Source organism: Clytia hemisphaerica, unplaced genomic scaffold (genome assembly GCF_902728285.1).
Source record: "Clytia hemisphaerica strain Z4C2 unplaced genomic scaffold, Clytia hemisphaerica genome assembly, whole genome shotgun sequence".
NCBI lineage: Eukaryota > Metazoa > Cnidaria > Hydrozoa > Leptothecata > Clytiidae > Clytia > Clytia hemisphaerica.
The window spans coordinates 517,269-540,477 of record NW_027103956.1 but is presented as its reverse complement, the minus strand read 5'-3'; the positions used below and the strand labels follow the sequence as shown (position 1 = coordinate 540,477).

Sequence of the window (23,209 nt, the reverse complement as noted above, 5' to 3'; positions counted from 1 at the left end):
ACCACATAGAAGACACCAACAAACAGAGCGACGCATCCCCTGATCTGCCAGCAATCAACTTTATCGGTTTTGGACCATCGATAGAATGTAGTGATTCCTTTCCAAGCAGACACGATGACCAGCGCGAACATCATAACCACGATAACAACACGTGAGAAATAGATGTTTTCTTCCAATTCATGCTTATTGACACATTTCCCAACATCTTGCGCACAATCCCAACAATGCAACCCACGTTCTCCTTGCCGTATAGAATACAATATTACTGCTAGACAAGATCCAGGGATATCAAGCGCAAAACTGAGTAAAAAACCGAACGCGAATTTGACGCGTACCACGTGATCACGATTCTCTTCGATATACTGCGCGCGGTGCCATGAGCGGAGAACAAACCAAGATATGCAAGCAGGTAACATAAAAAGATAGCTCCGGAAATGACCAAAAAGAATAGATAGGTATCCAGCAACCGACCATACAATCCAACCTTATCCTGGTAATCTTTCTTGTCCCAGTTGGACGATTGACATATCCCAAACCCTGTGGTCCGATTCAACTGATACGTATAATCACTTTTCAACCATTTTTCATACCGTGTACGTGCCTTGAGGTTCTCAGTGTATACAGCAAACTCCGTACCCAAATCCAATGTGTAGAGAATAAAAATGAGGAGGTATTCCCTCACCAGACCTTTTACATCGATCGTCATCCTTCACAAGTGAGTGGACCTGTTAAACTGAAAGTAAAAGAGAATACTTCTAAGTACCGTGGAAACAGAAGGACGTCTTTATCGATGATGCAACTTCCGAAAATGTCCGTTCCAAAATTCATTCAGTGGCTTCAAAATTAAGGAAAATATATTTTGACTGACACAATAAAGTCAGCCCCGTTACTATGTATCTCGAATGGGAAGACTTCCCCGATTAAGTCTTAAGTGTGGAGAGAGAGAAGAAAAAGAACCTACTGGAAATCATTAAGGAGTTACTTAGCACAACATTGAAATGTATTACGTACACACACTGGGATTGGCATCCCGGGCATAGAAGATTCGGTGAGCTGAGGGAATAAGTTACCTTGGAGAATATTGAATCTTTTCCCGTCTTTCACATTTTTAACAAACTGTAACCAACAAATGAACAACTTTGTTTCTTCTTCTTTCGACAAAATATTACTATCCTACCCCTAAAAAATAAATCTGGGGAAAAAGGTAGGAGAAAGACGAAAAGAAGAAACCTTTAGTCCAATCAAAACATACAAAAGAGAACAATAGAGAAAAATCAGTATGAAAAAAAAACCAGAAAAGATTCAATCTGGCAGGTGTTTTTTTTTTGTATCTCTCTCATAACCAACATCTACCCTTTTCTCCTTTCTCCTCTCTTCTTCAGTTTTCCTTATCCGCATAGAAGAGGAAAACACTACCTGAAAAACAAAACAATAAAAAAGAACAATTTCATGTCTAATGTTAAATCATAACCACCTGCGTACACCCCCTTAGTTAAATACCTTCTCTCTATTACTCTCATTCCAAGGGGCCTTCTGTCAAAGATATCGGAGGATCGGAGGTTATAAATATATAAATATGTTGCAACAAGTAGCCAAATTGCAAGATCTTTCGACTAAATTTTCAGATATTTAAAGTAAATGGCGGCTGGATTCAATTTGTATTTTAGGGAATCATGTGAGACAAAAATAAAAGCAAAAGAAAGACAGATAGATAAGAAAAAATGGAAAAAGAACAGCTAAAAGGAAATAATGAATGAGAAATAATCAATATATTTTCATCCTTAAGGGAATAGAGCCCCTTGATTACTAATTATTTCGCTAAAAAGGGAATAAAAAATTATAAACACAAACGTATGTACATTTGAAAGATATCAGACCTAAATTTCCCGATAGAAATCTTTCCATTTTAACACTGGTCAGAAGGCAAGAGAAAAAATAAGAGAAGACAGAACAAAAACTTAAGCTTTCCTGAAACTTGCAAGGAAAGAGTCGAATATGGTGTTCTACCGCATTCTGCAAGCAAACAATATCTTGTAAAATACGCATCTAACACTTAAATCAAGCGGGTTTTTTCGGAGATTCGTTAACATAAGCAGTCACGTGATCTGGTATAACAAAGAAATCCGATTCTGTAAGTTCGGCACCATTCTCCTTGAATAACGCATTCCGTTCCTTCGCTTGCAAATCAAACTTTTTGCTATCACTTGGAACCACCCTTTTCATATGCTGGAAAGGAAATGTCTCATTTGACCAGCCACCCACAGAAACCATTAAAGGGCCATTGCTCAGGACCCCACAGAAGTCTTTTTTCATGGATATTTTCATAAATCCTCTATCACCCCATAACTTTCCCCAACTATTCTTGATGATCCAATACGGGATATTTTCCTCTTCACCATAACCGATAGCTAACACTGCATGGTCTGTCTTTTGTGCTGAAAAGTGAAGAAAATACAAATATAAAATAAAACTTGGGCCAACCGCAGTGTATTGATGACTCAATCAACGAATCAAAGGGAGCAGATTGTTGAAAATATTACTTTCAGCAATTTTATCAAAGAGAGGTAAGATTACTTTTATTGTCACATGTAATAGACAAGAAAAGTAAAACGCAAAAACTTTAAGCTTACTGCATTTAGGGTCGTCATAAATGCCTGATGAATAGAATTTGAATGTTTTTCGTGCACATTGGACGGCAATACTTCCAGGACCATACATTGCGAGGGCAACTTTCAATTTTTCCGCATTGTGTTTTTCGATGGTTCGATAAGAAATCTTTTGGACGTTGTCGCAATGTTCTTTACTTCCACAATGGCAATATCCTTCCTATGGAACAAGATAAATTCTGAACATTGAAGAATTATTGACATGTCTATTACCTTTCAAGGTTTATACAAAGTAAACTGTTCGGAAATTCCCAACAATTTGAATATTATCCTATTTCAAAATAGAATTTTGTATTCCTTGTACATTGATTTTTTACCAAAGAATGTTGATAATATAGCAAAAATGAAGCATACCTGTCCCAAATATTTGCCATAACTTTTTCTGGTTGCTATTCCATGATCTTTGACGAATTGAAAAGCTCTCCAACTCCAACCACCTCGACATCCATTGTTGTTATACCCCCAGGAACAATCCAATAATTGTTGGATAGATAATTGCTCCATACTGCCGTTCTAAAGAAAGCAAAGTTCAAAATGAATGCTTTCAATATTTAAGCCGTTCGCGGGACCGTTGCATAACTCTGAAATGAGTCTAGTGTGATATCACTGAACATACTAAAGGAGTATATGTTCCTTGTAGATCAAGATTTAATTGTACCTTGATAGCAAAAGCACCTTCGATGGCACCAATGGCAGAAAAAGCCCAGCATGATGCACAGAAACTCTGGCTGTGAACTGGACCAACCGCTCCTGAAATGTAAAGTGTTTTGATGAAAAATTTCTTGAAAATCAAATAAAGAAGGTAGCCAATTACGATACGAATAAGGATAAAGTGCAAGTACGGTAAAAATGTAATTCCGAGAAACATAACATTTCATAATATAAATTAGTCGACAGTTTACCATAATCCCTCCAATCCAGGTTCTTGGGTAATGTTTTGGGAATGTTGATACGAAGTTGAGGGATTTCATTCAATTCTTTCTTCAACTCTGGTGTATCGGGTGATGATTGTCCTTTCAACATTTCAAATTCTTCATCAAGGACATCTGACAGATGGTTCACTTCCAAAGTGTAATTCAAATGAGCACGGTTGTGTGAATGGATAAACCTGACAAAGGGATCGGAGAAGAAATTTTACATTGACTGAAAGTGGGAAATCATGTTTTGCAGCCAAAAAGACTTGAGGTATTGTCATTGTATCCAGGCATCGTCCATATGGACATACCAATAAATTCTATATACAATTTTTCTTTAGAATACAAATGTTACAAGCAACTAGAGAAGATGAAATCCCATTTCGAAGCGAATCCCATGTGGGAATTTCTACACGGTGAACACGTGGAAGCACGTGAACATGAACTCAAATGTCTTATTAGTGAGATGTCTATAGAGGTGGTGAATAGGAGCTTATTTAACTAAAAATCATGGATTCTATGGGACCTTATACCTGGAACTATAGCGATATTGAGAGCTGGCGTCAAACAACCCTTAATGAAAATATCCACTTTTTCAGCTTCAGTATATCAGAAAAACTTCTAAGAAAATCCATTTCCGTTTACCTTTGATTATGGCGGAAGATATTTTTCCTCTTGTGTGTTTCGACGTCACTTTTGGAGGACTTCTTGTGTTTCTTTTGGTAATTATGATATGTTTTGTTGAGTTCATGTTCACGTGCCTCCACGTGTTCACCGTGTAGAAATTCCCACATGGGATTCGCTTCGAAATGGGATTTCATCTTCTCTAGTTGCTTGTAACATTTGTATTCTAAAGAAAAATTGTATATAGAATTTATTGGTATGTCCATGGACGATGCCTGGATACAATGACAATACCTCAAATCTATTGGGATAAGAAAGACAATTATTAATGAGCCGTCTGTTCAAACTGTTCTTACCTTCGAATACATTTGTATGTAAACTGACCCGATAGCTACAGAAATTTCAGAATTTATTGCCGTTGACTACGCATACGCGAGATACACATTAAAGAGTGGTTTAAACTTCAGAGAGCGAGAAATACACAACAAAAACTTGCAGACTTGCGAATTAGAAGGTGACGTAAACGAGAGAAATTTTGGCGGGAGTTTAATTTGGCGGATGAAGGACATTTTTGTCTAAAAAACGCCATTAAATAAGAAAAAAACCTGGCCTGAAATAGCACACATTTGGGGGAACCAATACACTAACTAAAATTTGGCGGGAATTTAATTTGGTGGATGGCGGGAATAATTAAATATTGCGGGAACTTAATTTGGTGGATTTTCACCAAATTTTCTTTCCGCCAAAATTTCTACCCTTAAGGTAGAAAAGATTCTAAATTTTAAGGTTACCGACGCTTAGTCATAGATTATTCAAAAAGGGAACACTTTGCACAAAAAAAGATGAATCTTTGGAGGTCAAAATATCTATGTTACTCCTGGTTGATATGACCCTTGAGTATGACTGTGCAAAGAATCTTGTTCAGAAAAGACAAATTACTATGGTTTCAGTGGTTTTATTGAACAATTGGCTATGGTGAAAACAAGTGAATGGGCATTCATATCTTAGGGATGTTGCGTTTTGCTTTAGCAAAGGGAAAACAATAAGCTAAATGAAAATGGGAGGAATGAAAAACCACTTTCTGAAACATTGCGGTCTAAAAGTAAAATTTATTATGAAGAGATGGTTAGTATCCAAGAGTAAATAAGTCTGAATCCCAGACCTATGAAAATCACTAAGAGAATGACTTACCGCGGGGAAAGAATTATTGGTTAGGTCAAGTAGAACTATCATTCTAAACGGACTTTCGATTTGGTTTGTTCCCTTAATAAAAACTTTTTAAAATTTTTCTGAATGGGAAAATGCACCGCCTTCAATATGAGCAGAAAGTGAAATTCTGGAGATGGCAGAACTTTATAACAACACTTCTATTGGCATGGATGTTATTAGCTTCTCTAGCGGGTGGATTTTACGTTAGTGACGTCATAACAAATACAAACTTACAAGAAATCTCAATGTACAAAGTCAAGAAAACATTTTTGTTCCCAGCATGGACAAGTTGGTCATTGCTTTTCAATATCTTATTGGGATATATTGGATTTTGTACCAAGAAGCAAGTGTTTACAAGCATCAAACTGGGACTTGATATGCTGAACATTTCGTTCAGAGGAGGGATGATTTATTTATTGGGATGGATTTATGTGCCAGTGTATGGTGAGTGCGCGTGGAGAGGGACCACAAAAGATGACAAATGAAACTTATAAAATTCCACCTGTTTTGAGCAATACTTTGTGTTTCGACGATCAAGTTTTTCAGCATACCGTGCTACACGGACACGATACATCGCATCAGGTTAGAATTTGGTTTGCTAATAGTGATATTGGTGATGGAAATCTTATCTCTGGTGACATTGATTGTGTCTTGTATAGTTTATTGCACACAAGACTGTTTGTGTTGTTTGGTCACCATCACAAACGAAACAAAAGAGGAAGAAGAAGACCTTGTTTGTGTACATGTACAAAACGTGCTTTCTAATAGTCAAAGATCTTTATCTAGCCTTGGTGCTTCTTATAACACGGATAACTCATCTAGTTTCGAGGCTCCTTTGCTTGAAGAATAGCGGGTTTATGTATTTGCACTTTTGAGGACGGTAGATTGACTGAAGCGATCTGGAATAACCCGCAGTTCTGACCCGCAAAATCGAGGACGGTAAAAGTGCTGATTTACCATCGTTCTCGGCTGCTTAGGATCTAGTCAAATTAGAACCTTACCGTCTCTGCCACAGAAAAACACACTTCTTGGAACGAAGACGACAAATAATTTAATGACCATTCTACTTGAATAACATAGTAATTAAATTACTTTACTTAACGACTTTACAGTTTGAAAATAATTGACTTTTATTGCTACCACAAAAAGTCATCATAAAAATAAACGATCCAAGACAAGAGAAAAGCAGCAAAGAGCAGAGATAGTTTGCTCTTGAGAAAAGCAAGAAAACTCTTATTGATATGTTGCCACCACAAAACAATACATACTGGAAATGGCAAAAGATCACTACAACCTTGCAATTAACATGGATGGTAATAGCCACAGTGGCTGGTGGATTGTATGTTAGTGACATCTATTCTTATGAAGGGAGAGAAAAACTTCAAAAAGTTTCGATGTATCAAGTCAAAAGCAGATCATTCTTCCCAGTATGGACAAGCTGGACATTATTGTTCAATGTCTTGTTAGGATATACTGGAATTTATACTCGGAAGGAAGTGTTCATTAGTAAGAAAATGTGGTTTGATTTGTTGAACAGTTTTTTCAGACTGGCAATGATTCTTCTATTGGGTTTTGTCTTCGTAACGTCATATGGTTTTTGTGTGCGGAATGGACCAAGAGGTCTTTCATATGATGGTTCGCGGTGCAAAGATGATGAAGTGTTTTGCATACCGTGCCACACGGACACGATTGATCGCATCAGGTTTGAGTATGGTTTGCTTATAGTGATATTGGTGATGGAGATTCTATCTTTGTTTACACTGATTGCATGTACCAGTCTCGATGGCATAAGATGTATTGAAAATGATGTAACAAAACAAACACAAGATCAAATTTCATCCGAAATTAAGAAAGCTCACTGTGCGTAAAAGCCTCCCAACCGTTGAAAAGAATGTGGAATAATAAAGGATTATGAATAAATAAGCCTCCATCATTTCGACTTTTTGCTACCAAGGCCTTCCAACCATTGTGAAGAACGAGAAACAATTATACATAAAAAGAATCTTTTTCAAAAAGTGCATGACACGTCTTGATAAATAGTATATTACTCATTTAAATGTTTAATTCTAGCTTTAAAATTTTAGTTTGTCATCAGCTCATTTTCCATCTATTGTAAAAAATAGTTACATTCTTTATTAAAGAAATAAAACATAATAAAAACAATGTTTTTTTATTGAAACATGACATTAGAAAGTAGACCCTTTGGAATTTCTCACTTACCACTAGGTCTTTCTAAACTGACCCGCATTCTAAAAACAAAAGACAGCGCATGCGTACTTTGTCAATTCGATGATTGAGCGCTGATATGATGTTAAAGTCCATTCGTTTTAAATGTGTACTAATTTTTATTTAGCTTGCCATTTTCCAACCTATGCTTCAAATGTACTAATTTATGAGAAAAATAATTCAAAAAATTTTGAAAATGAAGAAAAAAAAAACTACAAACTTTGAACCATCTTGATTTCAGAAATATTTTTTTTTCACATATGAAAATTATAGGCCTAAGATTGTCCTTAAAAGTAGACCACAACAAAAACAGGGCTTCTCAATTGTAACGAGCTACCCACTAACCAGGTTGTAACTTGCGATCCGAAGGGGGGAGGAGGTGCTTAGGCAAAATAGGTACCGGGTATGTGCGAGCCATAACGGTCCCTTTTTCACACCCTCGAAAGTCGAAGGGGTACAAAAACCATTAAAACGCAAATTGAGTCTCTGTAAGGGTTCCAAAATTACAAAGATCTAAAATCTAATCCCTCAAATCCCTCAAATCCCTCGTAAATTCTTAAAATTTTATTTTTTATTTTTATGAAAATTTTATTTCATTAAAAAAATTGACTTTGGCCCCTGCAGAAAGATTTTCCCACAACGCCACTGATGTAAAGTTATCTTTTAGTTTAGAAAAGAGGTGGTAAACCAGAAACACACAATTATACCATGGTATAAAAAATTCGAAGAATGGCGGGATTGGAGTGAAGCCAATAAATAATTTAACGACCCTTCCTTTTGATTGAGGAAAAAATTTGAATGACGTTTAGGTTTGATATGAATAAATAACGCTTCAATCAGCAGAAAATGATTATGAAACGAGATAGTTGAGAAATAGGAAGAGAAGCAGACACTTGTTTTCATCTTTACACTTAAGAGAATGGATATACAGCGCCGTGAGAGTAGCAATATAACTTGGAAATGGCAAAAGATCACTACAACGTTGCTTTTGATATGGATGGTGCTTGCCACGGTGGCTGGTGGATTTTACGTCAACGATGTCAACTCTTACGAAGGAATTGAGAGATTTCAAAAAATCTCAATGTATAATTTGAAGAAGTTGTTTTTATTCCCGGCGTGGACAAGTCTAACATTGATTTTCAATGTCCTGTTAGGTTACATTGGTGTCTTAACCAGGAAGAGATCATACATTAGCATTAAATTAGCACTCGATATTTTAAACATTTTGTTCAGAGCAGCAATGATTTATTTGTTGGGAAAGCTTTATGTACCAGCATATGGTAAATGTGCTTTGAAGCGACCAAGAGGTGTTTCATACAATTCGTGCTGCGAAGATGAGCCTTTCCGCATACCGTGCTACACGGACACGATACATCGCATCCGGTTAGAGTTTGGTTTGCTTATAGTGATATTGGTGATGGAAATCTTATCTTTGGCGACACTCTTTGTGTCTTGTATTCTCTATTGCACCAAATGTAATGAGAATTGTGCTGCAAGACATATGGAAAGCAATAGGGTGAGGTATGAAATAAGACAAGAGAATGTTTTGCTCCAAGCTAATGATAACCATGTTTAGATATGTAAGTGTGACACATGAGACTGAATCTTATGGAAAGATAAAGACATATGGAAAGCAATAAGAGACAGAATATCTTGCTTGAAAACTAATGATCATAAAAAGTTTGATATGTGATGGTGGATGAACCACAAGCTACGTTTTTTAACAAATTTATTCATTGAATCATTTATAATTCAGTTTATATTGCAGTTGATAACCAACTCATTTGTAAGAATATTTATACATCAGTTTTACACAGACTCTTTTTGAAATTTGACTCGACTCTATGCACCAGTGTTTCATCAGCAAAAAATTGCAACAATAAGAAAGCCTGGCGGCTTTGAGATTACACATTTTTTTAATAAGTAACCAAGTTGGTAAGGTTCGAGCCCTGAAATTAGCCAAAAATTATTTCACTATCTCTTAAAGTAAAATCTTTTTAGATTAATCTAAGCATTACAAACGATAGCCTTTGATCCAATAAGCATAATTATGGTATAACATCAGGGGTGATCAAAGCAAGTTTTTGCTAAGCAACCCCAGCCCTGACCCGAAAATTGGAGTTGCTTATAAAAATATTTTGTACGCGCTGCTCAGATGTGCAAGGTGCCGGTTGATTTCTTGATGACCATTTTTGTAGCCACGAGTTCACGTTTCAGGGGCGATGGAAAAATTTGAGAGTTTTTGTGGAGAGATTTTTCGTTTAAATTAACTCATCAAATACCATCAATCACTCTGTAACTTCAAATTTTCAAATATATTTCTCCAACTAAGAAAGAATTATTACTCTCAACTTATTTTTCATTCGGGTTTAAAAGCAGGTCGATAAGGACCTACACGCTTTTTTTATAAGAATGGTGTTTTTTCATTTCATCATGGGTATTTTTAACTTTGTGCGGTGAATAATTGTGGCGAAGAAGGTTTTTATTTTATTTTAATATAAAGTAAATAAGTAATTCGTATCTATTGACTCGCCATTGGTTTGGAGTGGCCTTCTTCATAAGAACTATGCAAAGAGAGAAGGTTACAACCCACGACGGAGACGTATTCACAAACGGAAGTCGTTTTTTTTTTGGAAATCCAATGTCGAATGTGTATTATACTAAAAGATACTAGGATTTTAATGGATTTTTTTTGTTTATCTTTGATAATACGTACCTGCCGAGTGGCTTGTTATGATCCAGACTATTTTACATTTTAGCAGCAAGCTGTAATTAGTAATTATTGTTGGAGCATCGTCTTGAAACGTTACGTAATCTGTTTCCACATTCCCTTCTCACAGACCCACTAGGACCCCTTGCCCCTTACAACTGGAAAAATTGGCCAAAATATAGTCCCCGGTGGAAAATTATCTTCCAAGTTTTGTCTCCAGTGAAAATAATCAAATAAACTAATCATCACTGAAAATGTTTTACTATTTCTTCCCATCCACACAGAATTTTCTGACTTGAAAACAATATATGGGAATATCAATCCCCATCGAATTTCAGATCGTTATTACTGGCTGAAAATATCCTACCGGGTCTGTGAGAGGGGTGTGTTTTCATTACGATTCTACACTTTTTTTTAATAAGAACCAATAATTTTTTGTTGAGGCTCAGCTGTTCTTATTTTTTGGCACTTTGAGCCTCAAATTGTTCTTATCCTGTTCTTATTTATAAGGTAAAATTGAAGTATTTTAGGATTTGTACGCATATTTTACTACTATGACCCTTAAATTGATTGAAATTGAGTAATTTCAGGCTCAGCATTGCTCTTAAATTATTTTTATTTTGGCGATTTTGAGCCTCATCGTTCTTATAAAATTGTTCTTATAAAAGAAAACAAGTGTATTCATCTTCAAATTGTGAAGAGTTGAGAGGAGATACACGCTATTTTTATAAGAATACACGGGCTTTATAAGAATGTCCATGATGAAAATGGCCAAAAAATTAAGAATATCGTAAGAATTTCATGGCGAAGGCAAATGAAGCTAAAAGAATGTAATTTTTAGAGCCTTTTACATGTATATTGCTATTTACTCCCAAGCAATGAAGTTTCACAAAAATCCCAAATTCTTGCTCGAGATGCTATAGATTTGGGTTAGGTTTTCAATTTAATTTAAGAATACTGTAAGAATATTTCAGGATAATTTCGACCAAAAAGTTAAGAATATCCATGATGAAATGGATTTAACCATTCTTATAAAAAAAAGCGTGTAAAAGGCAGAAATTTGGTGTAAACGTGGAGGAGGGTGTCTTCTTTGATAAAATAAGAAATCAAACAGAAAGCATTAAGGCCCCATTACACCTAAGAATATAAAGGAAGAATAATGTGAAACTTACTGCACACCTGACACTTGTGAGTAATTTTATTAAGGCCCCATTACACCTAAGAATATAAAGGAAGAATAATGTGAAATTTACTGCACACCTGACACTTGTGAGCAATTTTATTAAATTCTCCTGTGTAATCAGTTGAAAGAATAGTATAAAGAATTCGCTGAAAGATTATCTCCCTAATCTCCGTTTCTATTGTTTAATTAATTTCATAATTTTCTATTCCTTTGGAGGTGTCCAAAGGAATGGAAAATTATGAAAAATGTTCAACAATAGCAGCCTATTGAAAGTGGGGATTAGTATGGAAGCCGAGAAGTGCCATCATGATTTCTTTCTTTTCGGAAAAAGTTCTTTATTTTCGGAAAATTTCTTTATTTTTGGAAGAATTTCTTTATTTTTGGAAAAAAAATTTTATTTTTGTCTAGAAATATTTCTATAATTATGGAAAAATATCTGGTTTTACTGCACGATTTCAATGTTTGGCTGCGCGATTTCAATATTTGCTGCGCAATTTCAATATTTGCTGCGCAATTTCAATATTTGCTGCGGGATTTCAATATTTGCTGCGCAATTTCAATATTTGCTGCGCAATTTTAATATTGGCTGCGCAATTTCAATATTGGCTGCGCAATTTATAAGTTACAAAATTAGAATGTGAGCTGAGGCTATTTGACATACCTTTGAAGCATGCTACATAATTTCGTTAAGGGCAATGTGCTTTAAATATTGAGATCAAGATAAAAGAGAGGTTAGACAATGTTTTGTGGGCAGTGTGGGCAAGAATTACTTGAGGCTGATACATTTTGTGGAAATTGCGGTGAACGGAAAGCTCCAACACGAATCGAACATTTAAGTGGAGACAAAGAGTGGGGCAGATTTAAGAGATCGTTGCCACAAGACCCACACCATGGGTCGGCCATTTTGTTTTTGTTTTGATTTATGGTTTTAACATGTCCCAAAAGTACATAAGTCCACGCACTAGACTGGGAACCTAAATTGTGCAGCAAATATTGAAATCGCGCAGCAAACTTTGAAATCGCGCAGCAAATATTGAAATCGCGCAGCAAACTTTGAAATCGCGCAGCAAATATTGAAATCGCGCAGCAAACTTTGAAATTGCGCAGCAAATATTGAAATATCGATGGCACTTCTCGGCTTCCATAGATTAGTGTGGAATTTTGGCTATTGTGTAGACTGTGCAAACAAACTTTACAAAGGATTTTCCCTCTCGAAAGTTGGGGGGTTTCGAAAAAAGGGAAAATATCGAATTAAAGAACTTCCGTTTTGCCCTTTGCAATAAAATTAATCTGATAAAATTTTTACATTCTTCCGTGTAATTTTACGGCAGAATTTACAAAAATTAACAGATGGCAAATTTGGAAAAATTCTGAGATTTTCCATTTTTGAATATTTTTACGTGTATCTAGAACAAGAATTTACGAATCGTAACAGCTGCAGAGATATATTCTTCCCCCTTATTCTTAGGTGTAATGGGGCCTTTAAATTCTCCTGTGCAATCAGTTGAAAGAATAGTATAAAGAATTCGCTGAAAAATTATCTCCCTAATCTCAGTTTCTATTGTTTAATTAATTTCATAATTTTCTATTCCTTTGGAGGTGGAAGTTTCTAAACATCGACCAGAAATGGCGACCACGACCAGCGACCACGACCGGCGACCAGATAAATTTGGGTTATCGAGTTTTTCCTCTTTTTCCACCGTAGAGTCTTTCTCTTATGATCATTTATTTATCGAATTGAAAAGTAATTTTTTTTTTATTGATATCTCTTTTATCACCAATAGAAATGGTATATAAATATCTATGCTATGTATAATAAAGTAGTGTTTTTTGTATGTACAGTTAAAAAGTAAAATATTTCTCTTTCGTTTTTAAACATAAGAATATGATATAAGTAAGTTCGTTCCGTGCGCACAGGATGAGAAGGCCCTAGTTAGACTACCTAAAAAGACGTCCGCTGTAAAAAAGGATCGTATGGGGAGTTCCCCGAGAGGGAATCTCCCGGAAAAAGGAGCTGAGGCTACAATGGAACATAAGCTAGAGACCATCTTGGGGGAATCACCAAAAATGTAAACAAACGTTTGGCTAGAGAATTGAGATAATGACATGTAATTGTGTTGATTAGAAAAAGGGGTTAGAAACTCACAAGGAAAGGGATTTGTTTTTAATTTAAATGTACTAAACACTAAGTCCTAGGAATATTTGATTCTAAAATTTGTTTTAGTAGAAGTCGGTTTTCATATATGCCAGTTTGAAAGTAAGTGATTAAGTTCATTTTGTTTGTCAGTTGTTAGTGTAGAGGATGTTTTTAGCTTGTTGTGTTTGTTTTTGGTGATTAGGATATCCATGATGTCAACGTTATTCTGTGTACATGTATCAAAGATATTCTGTAAAATTGATACTGAGCGCAGGTCGTAGGGTGTATTTAGTAGAGTCAGAAGGTATTTTGACGTTGAAGGGTTTCTCATAAGTTGCTGTACCAAGTTGATTTGGCGGTTGGTAATTTCATTTGAGATCGAGTCTAGGTTGAAGTATTTGATTAGATCATTGCTACTATGTTTCGATAGGTTGAGGAGATGCTTTAGTGCTGAGCGACACTGTCTGCTTATGTTTTCAATGAAACTATTTGTACAGTCTGTAATCTCTATGCCGTAGAGAACTTTGGGAACGACAATTGATCGAAAGATTGTTGCAATTGTTGCTGGGTGCATTTTCCTGATACCACAAGAGGTGAGAGATGCTGTAGTTGCCCAAAGTTCAGAAATGCGTGAGTTTTGGTGGTATCTTAGCGATAGTTTGTCTTTGAACATCTGCCAGTTGAAGCCTAAGTGTTTCAGTTGTGACTTGGTATGGATTTCTTTGTGATTGAGGGACAGTTTGGGGTGTTCGATCGGTGATTTCCCTGAAATGAGAAATTGGGTTTTTGATATGTTGAATTTGAGTCCGTTCTGAAATCCAAAATCTGTACATGTGTCGACCATCTTTTGAAGTTGGCTTAGGGTTGGGCTGAGTAGGATTATATCATCCGCGAATACAATGATAGAGGTGTTTATATTTCCAGGTAGGTAGGTTCCAAGGTTTAGATCCTGTACAATATCAATTAAATCCTCAGTATAAATGTTGTAGAGATATGGTGAGAGGAGCGATCCCTGTCGAACTCCTTGTGATAAATGGAAGGGATGAGAGGTGTTACTCCTATATCTTGTGGCTGCTTCACTGTTGACGTAAAGTTTTATTAGAAATTTTAAAACAGTTTCAGGCAAAAGGTTTTTGCTTTTCAGTTTTTCAAATAGGAGTAGCCAGTTGCAGCAATCGAAGGCTTTTTCAGCATCGAGACTGCATATATATACTGGTGTGTTTTTGGCATTGTAATACGAGATAGTGTCTCTGATGAGAAGCTCCGCATGGACGGTAGACGCGTCAGATGTAAATCCAAATTGAGAGTTTTTGTGGTTTTTCAGTGAGGGACATTTGTTTATGATTAGTTTCTCCATGATTTTAGTGAGTATTGGGATCAGGCTGATTCCACGGTAGTTGTTTGGATCTTGGATTGGTTTTTTGCTTGATTTCATAATTGGGACGATGATCGATGTTGATAATGCCGGTGGTAGATCGGTTGTATTGAGAATGTCGTTGATGAGGGGTGTAATGTAGGATAGCATGTTGGGAGAAATGCTGTGAATGAAGTGTTCTGCTTTGATATTGAAAGGATCGGAGGTTTTTGTTTTTATTCAAACTCATGATTGCTTCTTCAACATCAGTAGCTGATACGTAGAAGTCGGAGGTTTTGTTCTTTTCAAGGTCTGCTAGCAGCTCATGAAGTTTTTTGTTGGAAATAGTGTTATTGATGTTTTCAGTTCTGGGTGTGTTCAGAAGGTTATCAAAGTGGGAACTAAACTCTTGGTTGATATCGTTTACGTCTGATTTGTTGTTGATGGTGTATAATTTGTCATCCTTTGAATTTTGGAGTCGGATTTGTTTCCAATATGAACGCGGTTTGAAAGTTTTAATTTTCTCTACATTTATGAAGTGATCCGTAGTTGTTTGGTTTTTGCACCTTTTTGATGATGAGCGAAAGTCCTTCCTTGCAAGAAGATATCGATTATATGAGATGTCTGATGGTTCTCTGGTAAAGTTACGGTCTCTCCAATCATTAAAGCACTTTTGTAAAATTTTCCTTTTCTTTGTAAGTTCTGTGTTCCACCACGGTTTTGTCTTAATGAAATGGAAGTCAGAGAGCTTAAGGTTATTGTAAGTTTCAATAGCACAGTTGTTTAATGTGTCATGTAGATGTGTTATCTCTTCGGTGATGTTTGAGTTTTTGGAGCAGTATAGGTGCTTTGATACAGTTTCTTTGAAATTATTTACAAAAATGTCATTTTTCCATAGGTAGTTTGGAATGGCGTTTGGGTCATTTATTTCGTGATTGAAGCTTGGTGAGAAGTCAGTTTTCATGTTACAAGCTATGGGTAGGTGGTCGCTAGTATTGAGGTAGTGTTGTTGTAGTATGTTGATGTTTGTTATTTTATCTAGGATGTTATTCGATACCAGTATATGATCGATGTAAGACTGGTTTGGTAGCGTAGCATGGTGATAAGTGTATGATGGGCCGGTACCATTTGTAATATCTATAGGTGTCAAGTTGAATGTTCTGATGAATTCGTTTAGGTGATCGGTTAGTGAATTTGGTTTTCCGATTCTTCCTGATGGGTGGGTTGTTGGGCATGATTGGAAATCGCCTAGTATGATGCATTCTGAGCTGTTTTCAAATTGTTTGATAATTCCACCTATATTTGATAGTTGTGATGAATATATATCTCTAACGTTTGGGTTGTTATTGACAGATTGTAGATATACTCCAATTATAAGCAAGTCATAATTTTTCAAAGGTATTTTAACTGTTGTGTTGAAGTCTGTTTTCGATAAGAGTTCTGGAGAGGGTAATGTACGTTTTATCATCATAGCTGTTCCACCATAAGGGCGACCTGTCAAGCCTTGTTTGGCTGGTTGGAAGAAAATATAAAAGTCTTTTTGGAAGTTGTGTAGTAATATTTTTTCAGTTTCCGTTATCCATGTTTCGGATAGAAAAATAATGTCGTGTGTCGAAGATAGGAAGTCAATGTATTTGAAATTTGCCTTGATGCCATGGCAGTTCAGGGATATGAAATTAGTATTCTCCATTTTGAGTGTTGAAAGAGTCTGTTGGATCTAGGCATGCAAATCTGTTGGGATGTGTGAAGTTAGGTTGTTGGTTGGCGAACTGGAAGTCGGTAGGGTATGGGATGAAAAACTGGTTGTCTTGATCTGTGTTGTTGGGGTATCGGATTTGTCGGTTCTCTGTGTGAACAGTTGGGTGATTGTTGCGTTGTTGTCGCTGTGTTTGTCGGTTAGTATCAGTACGGCGTTGTCCGTTGTAGGCTTGGGTAAGAGGGTGAATTTCGGGATGTTGTTGACGTTTCTGGTTTCTAGTTGTGTGTTGATGCTGGTGGGTGATGTCCCTTTGAGGTTGTTGGTTGTTTGATTGATGGTGTGTCCTCTGTTGCTTCCTGTTGAATCGTGGGGGGTTGGCGGAATGATATTGGTCTTGTTCAGTGTTGTCTTGTCTTATGTGCGGCTGTTGGTTTCTGTAGTTGACCTTTTTTCTAAAATTTTCCTTAAAAGGTTTGACAACCAGACCATGAAACCAAATGTCTGGGTTGAAGGCTTTCTCTCTTTCAAACGGATCAATGTCAATTTTGAAAGCCTGGTTTGTATGGTTCTGGTGAATTAATGTCACTTTGACTACTGTCAGTCTGATTTCATTAGCTACTATATCCCAAACATTGTCTTCGGTTAGAGTCGGTTTAAAGCCTCCAACAAACAGAGAGTATGGTTTCGGTTTACCGGCAACATGGTTTCCTCCAGGCAGTCGGTTTCCAAAGATGATGGGGCTTGAATTTTTTGGAGGATTACGGGTGTTTTCAGAGGCTGCTGTGTTAGTCGGTTGGATTGGTTGGTTTCCAGGGTGCACGTGCTCTTTTTGGAAATGTTGGTCCATTTTTTGTATTAGTTCTTTGACATAGTTTTTAAGTTCCTGGTTTTCATTTTTGACATCATTAACTGTTTTAGTCAGTTTATCTATTTGACCAAGAAGTTCCTTGCTATTTGTTTCGATTACGTTTTGGAACGGAATTTCAGGTGGTGTTTGTGGGGTGGTGATGCTGGATGGTCTCAGGATCATGTATGCCAGTTTGTCTACAATGATCATTTCTGTTAGGCTTAACCCAATGACGTAGATATCGTTGACAGTTGCATCAGTATTTTGCCTTTGTTTCAGGTGTTGAGTAGGGTTTTTCGTGGTTTTGAGAACTTTGTCAAAGCCATGGATGGAGAGGGTATGGTTGTCGAAATCGCCCAAGAGCATTTGGAAGAGCTGGTCTCGGAGTAGCTTGACTTGGTCGGTGTCCAGGTATGATTCAAGGAGTTTGATCAAATCACTTCTTGATGCTCGATAGAGGTTGTTTATGTTTGCTTTGAAAGGGACGGATGGTTCATTTTTGTTGATTGAAATTTCTATCACTAGATCTGTTACATCTGTGAAGTTGTTGTTGTTGATGTCATTCTTGTTGTTAACATTAACTATTTCTGCAGCTCCGTCCGCCATCTTTGTAATGCTCACCCCTGTCTCACCTACAGTGATTGTAAAGCCACGTGCAAAACGTGTAGAGCAGCCATTTCAACGCTCTTGGAGCTTGAATAGAGTGTCAATTTCTATCCTTTTGTATTTTCGGCATCAAATTAATTAATGGCAAGATTTGTGCTGGAATTTATTTAGGAAGCTTTGTATTTGATCATCAGATCATTATTTTGTCAAAATAAGTAATTTTGACAATGTAAAGAGAATAGAATAATTGATGAGATGATATCTCTAAAACTGGCCTTCCCAGCTTTTTCCTACTGACAATTTCTATCTATTCATACTAAAGGCATCTCATTCGGTACAATTAAAATATTTGGTGTAATAAAGTTTGCAGGCATCACACTTAATTGCCCTGCCAATATTTTTGTCAAAGAGTGTCACTTTGTCTAGAAAATGACTGGTAACGTCAAAAATCACTTTTAGTATTCTCTAGCTAGTGGTTCATTTGAAAGCCACATCAGGACTCGATTTGGATGTTCTCTACGGTGGAGAGAGCAGGTAAACTCGATAACCCAAATTTATCTGGTCGCCGGTCGTGGTCGCTGGTCGTGGTCGCCATTTCTGGTCGATGTTTAGAAACTCTTTAGAAACTTTTTCATTTTTGAATATTTTTACGTGTATCTAGAACAAGAATTTACGAATCGTAACAGCTGCAGAGATATATTCTCCCCCTTATTCTTAGGTGTAATGGGGCCTTTAGAAAAGGAGATATTTGAGCTTTTCTTTGAAATTTCACTGTTTTTTCTTAGTTTTAATTTTGTGAAGTTGAGATGGGATGCGTCTCATCCATGTCTTGCGTAATTAGTGAAAGTAGAATAATTTTTTGTTGCTGTCTAGTAAATTTTGTTGAAGACTTTATAAACCTTATGTAAAGGATTATCTTTTCTTTTTATATTTAGTAAGTGGAAATCGGGAAATGATCACCGTTTTTGCTTTTCAAATTAACCAATTGTTCTTGTTCTTGATTTTATAGAATTAATAATGATAAAGCGGAATGTGAAAGTGATACAATCAAGCGTCCGATTGGATAAACGAGCTGCTTCTTATAATCCTAAGCAAAAAAGTACGTAATCCGAAAGAGTTTAAAGAAAGAAGGAGAGAGACCATAGACACTTGGTTCAAAAATCATAAAGGCCCCATTACACCTAAGAATATAAAGGAAGAATAATGTGAAATTTACTGCACACCTGACACTTGTGAGCAATTTTATTAAATTCTCCTGTGTAATCAGTTGAAAGAATAGTATAAAGAATTCGCTGAAAGATTATCTCCCTAATCTCCGTTTCTATTGTTTAATTAATTTTATAATTTTCTATTCCTTTGGAGGTGTCCAAAGGAATGGAAAATTATGAAAAATGTTCAACAATAGCAGCCTATTGAAAGTGGGGATTAGTGTGGAATTTTGGCTATTGTGTAGACTGTGCAAACAAACTTTACAAAGGATTTTCCCTCTCGAAAGTTGGGGGGTTTCGAAAAAAGGGAAAATATCGAATTAAAGAACTTCCGTTTTGCCCTTTGCAATAAAATTAATCTGATAAAATTTTTACATTCTTCCGTGTAATTTTACGGCAGAATTTACAAAAATTAACAGATGGCAAATTTGGAAAAATTCTGAGATTTTCCATTTTTGAATATTTTTACGTGTATCTAGAACAAGAATTTACGAATCGTAACAGCTGCAGAGATATATTCTTCCCCCTTATTCTTAGGTGTAATGGGGCCTTAACATTGATTTTCAATGTCCTGTTAGGTTACATTGGTGTCTTAACCAGGAAGAGAATGTATATTAGCATTAAATTAGCACTCGATATTTTGAATATTGTGTTCAGGGCGGGAATGGTTTTCTTTATTGCTGTATATTGTGCAGAATATGGGGAATGTGTAGTGCGGAGGGGACCAAGACGTGTTTCATATGATTCGTGCTGTGACGATGAAGCTTTCCGAATACCGTGCTACACGGACACGATACATCGCATCCGGTTAGAGTTTGGTTTGCTTATAGTGATATTGGTGATGGAAATTTTATCTTTGGCGACACTCTTTGTGTCTTGTATTCTTTATTGCACCAAATGTAATGAGAATTGTGCTGCAAGACATATGGAAAGCAATAGGGTGAGGTATGAAATAGGACAAGAGAATGTTTTGCTCCAAGCTAATGATGACCATGTTTAGATGTGTAAGTGTGATACATGACACTAAATCTTCGCAAGTCATGTTTCATTGTTATTATATCTGCCTACCATCTACAGGGTGTCCCGAAAAAAGGTAATGTGTCAAACCACAAAAATTTTCGAGGATATGACCAAGTTTCTTTTTCAAAAGGCTCAGTGATTGAAACCTAATTATTCACAAATCACATTAATGCAACAATGAAACAATCCGAAAATATTCCCATGAATGTTTTTTGTCAAACAATAAATTAAAGATCGTCTTATATCAAGTGATTTTAAAAAGAGTAGTAAAGTTTGTCTCAAAAAAAGGCTGAAACTTCTGATAGCATTTGAAATTGAATAGCGGTTTTGTGCTAGTTGAAAAGATATTAGAGAGTGGAATATTATCCAACAGAAATAATTCTGTGCTACACATCAAATATTTTCTAATTATTGAAGTGGGTGACACACGGAACTTTTTTCCGACACATTCTGTCTAATATTGATTAACAGCCATCTCCCTTGTATGAAATATTTTGAAAGAAGATTTATCACGTGGCATAGGTATAAACTTTTACATTTGAGTGAACGAAGATTTACATAATTTTACAGATCCTTATTCATAAACAAAATACATTTTAATAGAACGTCTTAATTTTGAAAAAGTCTACATTTGCTTTATTTTCTATAACCCCCTCCGCCTCCAGCTCAGTTTGAAGAGCTCTATACACTTTTATATTCGAGTTTAATTTAAAGGCCTCAAAAGATATTGACACAAAACCAATTTCGAAAGTCTTTTCATGCATGTTTAGAAAATAGTGACACGGAATTTCCATTAAAAGATTGAGAAAAATAATAGCGTCGTACCTTTTGGAATTTGTAGAACTTTGTAGTCAAAATCCCATTCTTCGAAAGAAAAATAATCGATGATGTAATGATCATAATGTGAACGCAACAGGTGATCATACCCCACCATCTCGTATCTGATTGGTTTATAAGGTGTTGATTGGGTCACGTGCAACGTGTATGTATTGTTCTTATCTACGAATCGCTTTTCATATTTGAATTTGTAGGTTGGAACACCATTGAATCTTGACTTCCCTACAAACTTGAAAATAATGTAGAGAGATTGAACTTTAAGTCTCACACCCCTAGGGAACAGAAATAATAAGAAACCTACCACCTGTGGAATCGGCCAAGTTAATCGCCACAAGTGATAATACGCAATGACTCCTGTCGCAAAACTGTCATCCCCACTGAGAAAAAAATTCGACAAACCCTCTGAAATTCTTGAGTTTTTCAAAACAATTAAATCAGAAATCTCCATACACTGAAAGTAAAATCGACACTGAAATTCGCTTCTTCATTTTATCCCCACTGGCAAAATTCTCGTGTGCCCATTGAAACCAAAGCCTGACTATGCAGTACAATGCGAAGAATAATCGTAAGAGAATCACAAGAGTATTTACTCAAGCAAAAAATTTGAAAATTTACCTTAAATTTCTTAACATTCAAAGGAACGATAGTTTGGCCTCTACGATTTGACCATTTAGAATCTTCTTTGTACCAACAAGAAAGAGTATTGGCTTCACTCAGATCACCTTTCTTACTCCAATGAGCTGGTGTAACCTTGACAACCACACCATATTTTCCAATGTCTCCACGTTGGTAACTTTTATCCATACCTATAAAGAAAATCTATCTAAACAAGTTCTTTTCAAGTCGGGATAAAAGTCAAAAGTTATAATGGCAATCTGAGACGACAACAAGGTTCGTTTAGGTCTAATGTTTACATAATTAGACGATTCATCCCTATTTTGACGTTTTTGAACAATCCTTAATCTAGAATATACGGTTTTGGACAGGAAAATATGATCCTAATCAGCAGGAAAAATACCAAAGAAAAAAGTTGTCATGAAAGATACCTTGATAATAATCGATTCTACTCATATTGAGTTCTCCAGCATACCAAGCTTCGAAAGGTTCAACCAGGTCATCAAACGGTAACGTGATTGTACCCACCGCATGATAAAACAACGGAAAGTTGATGTTATAACGTTCACTTTCTCGCTCTCCTTCAACTATCTTGCGGATAGCCGAATCTTCGGAAGTCTTGTTTAATTTATCTTGATTCCGTAACCCCTCAAATACTTTCTTTTTATTAGCAACCAGGTCTTTGTATAAATTGTCTAAAGCCTCTTTCTTGAGATTGTCAGTATAATTCTTTTGGAAGGAATCAATGTCTTTATTTTGGAAGAGTTCTTGGAGATACTTCAAATCAATACCGGTTGAGATCTCATTTTTGTTTTTCTCTTTGTCTTTCGGTTTTTTATCCTTTTCACTTTTCCCTTTACCCTTATCTTTCGTCGTTTTCTTTTTGTCATCCTTAGTGTCTTTGCTGAGGAGATTGATGGAATGTATACCACTACTGAACGTCTCTTCATCAGGTGTTGTTATAATCGATCCTTCATCCATCAAATCGGAGCTATCCAAACGATTTTTTTCTTGAGGATCATCCTCACCAAATGTTTGTTCTTCGTTTAAAACATGATGTATTTTATTCCTACGTTGTGAAGCTGAATTCTTCTCGTAGTTGAGATTGATAACAGTTTCATGTCTGTCTATTTGATCGTATAATTTACCAGAAACAGTCCTTTGAATGTTACTGACCAGTAATAAAGTAAACAAAGCAAAAGTGTGTTTTAATAATATCATATTATTTGTCCATTGACCTCAACATTTATAAAATTCAAACAAAAACCGTGTTTTACGATGTTTAAGAAACCAACCAAGTTCTTGAAACATAATTTGGTAGATTCTCAAACGTCGAAGAAATCTCGCAGCCTCA

The 23,209-nt window shown here is 36.0% G+C and overlaps 1 protein-coding gene across 1 annotated transcript; it reads right to left on the bottom strand.

Annotated features, from left to right (window-relative positions):
• Positions 1-1,747: 1,747 nt before the first annotated feature.
• On the bottom strand, positions 1,748-23,200 carry LOC136810157 (counting factor associated protein D-like). The gene is made up of 9 exons (XM_067066731.1): positions 22,287-23,200; positions 21,856-22,046; positions 21,229-21,469; positions 4,226-4,430; positions 3,569-3,774; positions 3,325-3,416; positions 3,021-3,179; positions 2,631-2,826; positions 1,748-2,435 (listed from the first exon to the last, which is right to left on the bottom strand). Exons 1-9 carry the CDS (start codon positions 23,074-23,076, stop codon positions 2,059-2,061), a joined length of 2,457 nt encoding a protein of 818 aa, XP_066922832.1. The 5' UTR covers positions 23,077-23,200; the 3' UTR covers positions 1,748-2,058.
• Between the last annotated feature and the right edge of the window lie 9 nt (positions 23,201-23,209).